General features: G+C 40.1%; 1 protein-coding gene across 3 annotated transcripts; it reads right to left on the reverse strand.

Annotated features, from left to right (window-relative positions):
- Nucleotides 1-3,765: 3,765 nt before the first annotated feature.
- On the reverse strand, nucleotides 3,766-5,952 carry LOC110890441 (stress-related protein). Of its 3 annotated transcripts, none has more exons than XM_022138050.2 (3): nucleotides 5,790-5,952; nucleotides 4,396-4,623; nucleotides 3,766-4,308 (listed from the first exon to the last, which is right to left on the reverse strand). In XM_022138050.2, the coding sequence occupies exons 1-3, from the start codon at nucleotides 5,826-5,828 to the stop codon at nucleotides 3,943-3,945; spliced, it is 633 nt and encodes a 210-aa protein (XP_021993742.1). In that variant the 5' UTR covers nucleotides 5,829-5,952; the 3' UTR covers nucleotides 3,766-3,942. The 3 variants fall into 3 exon arrangements, with proteins under 3 accessions (XP_021993742.1, XP_021993743.1, XP_021993741.1); XM_022138051.2 differs by having other exon boundaries at nucleotides 4,396-4,620; nucleotides 5,790-5,943; XM_022138049.1 differs by having other exon boundaries at nucleotides 4,396-4,644; nucleotides 5,790-5,942.
- Nucleotides 5,953-6,849: the final 897 nt, after the last annotated feature.

The raw sequence follows: 6,849 nt of genomic DNA on the forward strand, positions 1-6,849 counted from the left end.
AGCTCTTATTGATAAACACCCAGTGGTGTCGCCCCTGTCATTGCCTTCCAACCCTTTGGCCCAACCCACTCTTGTTGATGGGGATTGTGTGCTCAAATGTATTCGATCATTTCCTAAAGGGACATCATGCGGTAGAGACGGGATGCGGGCCCAACACCTGTTAGATGCCATTGGTGGCGTGGGCTCGGTGACTTCCTCAGGTTTGCTTATGAGCATTACTGAAGTTGTTAACTTATGGCTTGGGGGATCCTGCCCTATGGTGCTTGCTGAGTTTGTTGCCTCGGCCCCCCTCACCCCCTTATTGAAACCTGATAAAGGAATTCGGCCTATTGCTGTGGGGGGTATTTGGCGAAGGTTGGTTTCCAAGGTGGCGATGAAGAAGGTCGGGAAAGAAATGGCCCAATACTTAGGTGACTATCAGTTTGGGGTGGGGATGCCAAATGGGGCAGAGGCGGTACTTCACAGTGCAAACAGGTTTCTCAACTCGTTTCATGCAGATGGTTCCTTAGCCTTGCTTACTGTGGATTTCTCCAATGCTTTTAACACGGTCGACCGCACAGCCTTTCTCCAAGAGGTTCATCAGCGTTGCCCGTCAATCTATCGGTGGGTCCAATTTTTTTACGCTCAGCCTACTAGGTTGTATGTTGGTAACGAGTGTATTGGGGCTACTACCGGAGTTCAACAAGGAGATCCTTTGGGGCCCCTTCTCTTTGCCCTCACCTTACACCCCCTTATTCTCCGAGTTCAGAACCACTGTAAACTCCCGTTTCATGCTTGGTATTTGGATGATGGGACGATTATTGGCAATGCCTCTGAGGTTGCTAAGGCCTTAGACATCATCAACGAGGAGGGGCCATCTCTAGGGCTTTATCTCAATATTAAGAAAACAGAGGTTTATTGGCCGACATGCGACGGCCAGAAAGTTCAGGACGGGCTTTTCCCGAGAGGGATCGGCCACCTTTGACGTTATGAAACTCTTACCCTGCCTGAGGGATCCCCAATGTGAACTCCTCCTGCTAAGGTCGTGCATGGGTGTTGCTAAGTTGCTTTTTGGGTTGCGGACTTGTCAACCCCATTTGATGGAGGATGCGGTATCTCGGTTCGATGATGGCCTTAGAAAGGCTGTAGAAGACATAGTAGTGGGTGGCGGCCCCTTCTTTGGTGACCTCCAGTGGCGTCTAGCATCTTTGCCAATGCGTCTAGGTGGTTTGGGCCTCTTCTCAGCCCGAGATGTTGGGGCTTATGCCTTTGTGGCGTCTAGAGCTCAGTCTTGGGAACTACAGGATCATATCCTTCGAAACGGTGGGGTCATCGGGCTTGACCCAGACTATCAACAAGCGCTCGAACGCTTAAATGTCTCTCTCCCAGACTTGGATATTGGCGGTTTCTCTAAGAAGGACACCGCCCCCTCGAAGCCGCAAAAAACTTTGGCGAATACACTTTTTAGCAAAATCGCTCAAAGCCTGGGAGAAGCTTTTGATTTGTCACCCCGCCAGAAGGCGGTGTTTGAGTGTCTGAAGGGTCCCCATGCTCAGGAATTTTTGACCGTTATCCCGATTGAGGGGTTAGGACAATGCATGTCGGCAGTAGAATATAGAACCATTCTCTAATACCGGCTAATGATCCCTATGTACCCAGAAGATGAAACATGCCCGATATGTCGTAAAGCTTGTATGGATAAATATGGGGAGCACGCAGTTCACTGTAAAGAGCTCCATGGGTTTAAATATCGGCATGACTGGGTGCGAGATGTTTTGGGGGACATCTTAAGAAGAGCTGGGATTTTTGCTAAGAAAGAGGCCCCTGTGAATTTCCTCACGGACCCTATGGAAGGGAGATCTACTCTGCGACCAGCGGATCTGCTCGTCTTTGGCTGGGCTGGGGGGAAACATGCTTGTGTAGACCTCACGGGGGTTTCCCATTTGGTTGGTTTAAGGGAAAACGGGTTTGGAGCTGGACTAGCAGTAAGAAAGGCAGAAGCAAAGAAAGTGGATAAGCACGCTAAAGCTTGCGCAGAGAACCAACATGTCTTTATCCCTTTTGCCTTTGATACTTTTGGCTCCCTAGCGCCAGAATCCATCAACTTCTTGACGAGGGTTCAACGGGTTATCCACAGCAACTGTTCGACCCCAAGGGGGCAGGGGTTTGTGTTCGGGAGGTTGGGGTTTGCAATTCAGAAAGGGTTGGCGGCACAGCTTGTTGCCCGTCTACCTTCTGTTTTGATGTAACTTAACAAGTTTTCTGGTTATATTTAATAAACTTGTTTGATAAAAAAAAAGGTTCGATTTTCAATTAAATCCAATAATTCTATACAGATAAATTTTTCTTTTTTAAATATATACTAGTAGGTGATCCCACGCGTTGCGCTGGACGTGTAGATGCGGCGAAAAATATGTAAGGCCCGTTTTCAACCATTTGTACATTATTATTCACCCCGTGAAGTTTTCAGTCACTTGTATATTAGTATTCACCCGGTGAAAAGAAAATGGAGTTTCAACGACTACAAAAATAAGCAACTTGCACAGTTAAATAAACACGTCTAGATGTAAAACTTAGGTATATGTATATAATACCTTTAATATCTTATTAATTTATTTAGAAAAAAACATTCACAAATGCTTAATATATATAGTAATAACAAATTTAAAAAGAAAAGAATCAATGGTAGAGTGAAGGTGGACAAACTGGAAGAAAGAAATTTCGATAGGTGGATAAATAATATGATAGGAAAATTAAATAGTAATTTTGAGTGTAGAGAAATTTGCTAAATAATATTGAAAAAATTATACAAACATCAATACTCACAATATTTGCAAAGGTTTTTCTTATTAGTTAATAACTTTTTTAACTTCAAGTTTTCTAACGCTGCGAATTAATATTTATTAATTTGTTTTTTTATCTAGTATAGTATTGACATTCTGGGATGTGTCTAGTTTTATATACGTCATGATATAATTTTTTTTTCAAAACCGTGTTACGAATTTTAATGTATAAATAACCAAAGCACAAACGTATATGTAACCAAAGCTACATCATATTTAGTTTTTCTTTTTTGTATAAAAGGACATAATTTACCCGTTTCACTATTCTAATAATACAATTAATTAAATGATTTATAAAATTCAAACTACACGATAATGTCCCAAGTCCCAACTATATCAATACCAATACCAATACCAATACCAATACCAATACTAGTATTTGTTTTTCTCTGTCTGTTGCTATATCGAGTGGCGGTATTGTAACGAATCGAACCAACACTTGCCAAACGCTTGCCATGGACGTTTTTATTTTTCTAGACATTCTGGAATAGATTTTGTTGAGAACACAGTTGTATATACATGTAGTACCGACATCGGTGCTATCGGAACCAATACAACATTCGTTAGTCTTTTGGTTTTCTTTTCCAGTTGCTATGGCGTTATAGCGAGTGCTGGTAGCATAGCAAACCAAACAGAAACTAACCAAGTTCCCACCACGTAGCAAGGCTGAATTAATCCGTAACTAACTAAATCAATTCTGACCGAACATCATGGTATCGGTACTATTGGAATTGTTAGCGATATTTGTCCTTATGGTTTTCAATTGAAGTAAAACATGTGTCGATGTACTTTTAGGCGTATTAAGACTTTACTTTTTGGTTCTCTTTCGGTTGTTATACTTGGTGTTTAAAAACCAACTCACTCGACAATTCAACATTAAAACCGTTTACTATGAGCATTGTAATTGGACTAAGAAATAGAGGAGACCCTAGTTAGCCAACAGTGGTAAACCAAACATACCATATTATCAAACCTTAAAACTGTACAAATATGATAGGATGGTCATTTTTCAATGGCCACACTGGTACTGAACATAACAAAGTTTCATACGAAAACCCAAGAACAATATCACAATTCACAAGACTTCAGATATAATCCCAAAAGAAAACATATTCATGATTCAATTTCCAACTTGTTGCTCAGGGGAGTTAAACACCTTAGCAATCTTTTCAGTGGGCACCAATGGCAGATAAGAAGAAACCTTGTATCCTTTCACTGCTGTCTGCTGCACAGTCTGGTTGTACTTTTCAGAATAGTAAGCCGCTGTCGGTACAACCACCTTGGCCACCTTCGGGAAAAGTGGGATCTGGTTCAGTGTGTGCCAAGCTGAAACAGCATAGTGCTCTGCAACCGGCTCAAGCTTGGTGTACGCGGTTTTCGCAAGCCCGGATGCAGTTTCAACCACACCAGCAGTCTTCACCTCGGTTGAGACATGCTTCACAAATGGCGGCACTCGGCTATCAAATTTGTTGACAGACTCATCTACCTGAAATCAAGTTAATATGTTTATCAATATTTTACCATACAGAATGTAAAGAAGATGATTCGTTTTTAACAAGAAAGACGAGCTGACCTTACGATCAACGAACTTTAGAACCTCAACAGGGACATCATGGAACTTATCATATGCAGGGCCGACAACGGTCTTTAGGGTACCCTCTATCGTCTCCACCCCCGGTTTGAGCGGACCGGAGTTGTTCTTGGCATACCCATAACACTTTGATGCGTAAAGAACTGCATGAAGCACCGCCACTTGTACGAATTCAAGGTACTTCAACCTTTCCTCTTCACTCTCAACCTTCTGTACCAAATCAATCTCCAACTAATCATATTATGAAGATGAACCACACTAATCCATCAAAAACATGCATATTTTTACATATACGTGCTAATATTCAAAGAATCTGCATAGGTCTGATCTTACTAGAATCAGAGTTTCTAAATAAATAAGTCTATACAAGAAATCATGAATATCGAAAGCCTTGAAACATATATGTGCTCCAATTCAAAAAAAAAAAAAAAAATGCACAGGATTGATCTTAAACTTCAGTTTCCAATATAAAAAAGAATCTTCAACCAATCACTCAAAAGACTTAAAACACATAATTACATATATGTGCTCCTATTCAAAAATTAACAATTAGGGTTTATAAACTAAATTAGAAACTTCAAGAAATCATGAATCTGAAAACTCTTAAAACACATAATCACCATATCTGTGCTAATAATTCAATATTCCAGTGTTCTAAGCATAGATAAACCACACTAATCCATCAAAAACATGCATGTCAAAATCATGGTTTTAAAAAACGGTTGAGGCATGCGCCTCAAGGAGAAACGCCCAAAAAACGCTCCTGAGGCACGCCTCGGGGGGTTTTTATTGTATGTGCGCCTCAGAAGGGTTGAGGCGCTAAAAAGGCTGCGCCTCAAGGGTTTTTGATATTTGTTTTTGATGTTTCTGACTTCTTGTGTCAATTTCAAGCGATTTATGTCTTTTTTATGTTTGTTTTTTTTTTATTATTTTGATGAATTTGATGATGAATTTAGCTAGTATTATTATTTTTGTAAGATGTATAACTTTTATATTTATTTTTTAATTCCGCCTCGGTTCGCCTCGTCGCCTCGAACTCGTTTCCGTTTTTTTAAACCTTGGTCAAAATAATACTCTAATACACAACTTGATCATGCTAAATTCACAAAATCATAATCCAGAAGTTAATAATATATTTCAAACAAGTGAATCAATTAAAAAAATCATTAGAACATGTTCGGTAAGTAGGTATCATCTAATGAACTCCGTTTGAGCCCTAGGTTACAAGCAACAAACACAAAATTCATCTTCTTACACAACTAATCAACAATAACAACATGAAAATCGAAAATTAAGCATGCTGACTGCAAATATACGATCGAAACAATAGATTCAAACTGAATTGCAACGATGATCAAACACAAGAAAAGACGAACCTCTGGTTGATTAGTAACTGGAGCATCGTTTTCGGCCATGATCCACAAGTATGGTTCAGAGAAAAATATCAAATCAAATCAAATCAAATCGTTTACAAAATGTAATCAATCTGAGGGTTTTGCGATGGTGTATGATCAATAATCGTGGGACTACTCTAGAAGCGAAGACTACAATTTATAAAGAGAAAAAGTGTTGCATTTGGGCCGTTGTATTTATAATTTTGGCACGAGTAACCCCTGTACTTTTTAAAGGTTTCATTCAATACCTTTTACATTTATAGTCCGGAAAATAAGATGACTTTGAAAAAGTGGTCAAATGTAGGGGGTACATATTGTGGGTTGCACCAATCAGGGTCCCTCCTTAAAGCTTTCATATTCATTTCAGCTTTGTTGTGGGCTTCACCAACCAACGCCCCTCTTTCAGCCTTTATTCTTCGCCAACCTCGTGTCCCCATCTGCGAGCCTAGCCAGGGAGACGTCCTGTGCAGGCTTCTGCGCTACACCGCCACTAATATTTTCTGAACGGCCAACAAATCAATCCCGAGCACTCTCGGGGCACCCACTGGACAAACGGAGTACTCCGAGAGTAACCCAAGTGGTCCACCACCAATTCTGGGGAAAACCTGGTAACCCACCCGCCCGTAGGCACGACGGTAAATTACCAGTAAAATTCGTTTGGCTCAAGGATCAAACCCAGGTTTCCCTAGGTCTTCTATCACTGCCCAACAGCAATGCCTCACTCATTTTTTGCACCAAATGAGAATTGAACTTAAGTCTTCAAAGAAGAACTCAAGTTCTCTTACCACTTGAGCTAGAGGTCATTACCACACCGCCACTAAAATTAAGAAATGACTTGCAAACTAAAGCACTAAAAACAAATGATTGATTAACTTTTTTTTTTTTAATAATTTTATAATTAATATTAAATAAAACACATATAACCTAAAAATGGGATTACATAAAATGAAAAATAGCAATTCAGGAAAAACATAGAAAAAAGTACATAAAAGCAATCATCTTCATTTTCTTCGTCGTCCCGTCATCTCATCCAAGCGTTTTG

This window comes from Helianthus annuus, chromosome 11 (assembly GCF_002127325.2).
Source record: "Helianthus annuus cultivar XRQ/B chromosome 11, HanXRQr2.0-SUNRISE, whole genome shotgun sequence".
NCBI lineage: Eukaryota > Viridiplantae > Streptophyta > Magnoliopsida > Asterales > Asteraceae > Helianthus > Helianthus annuus.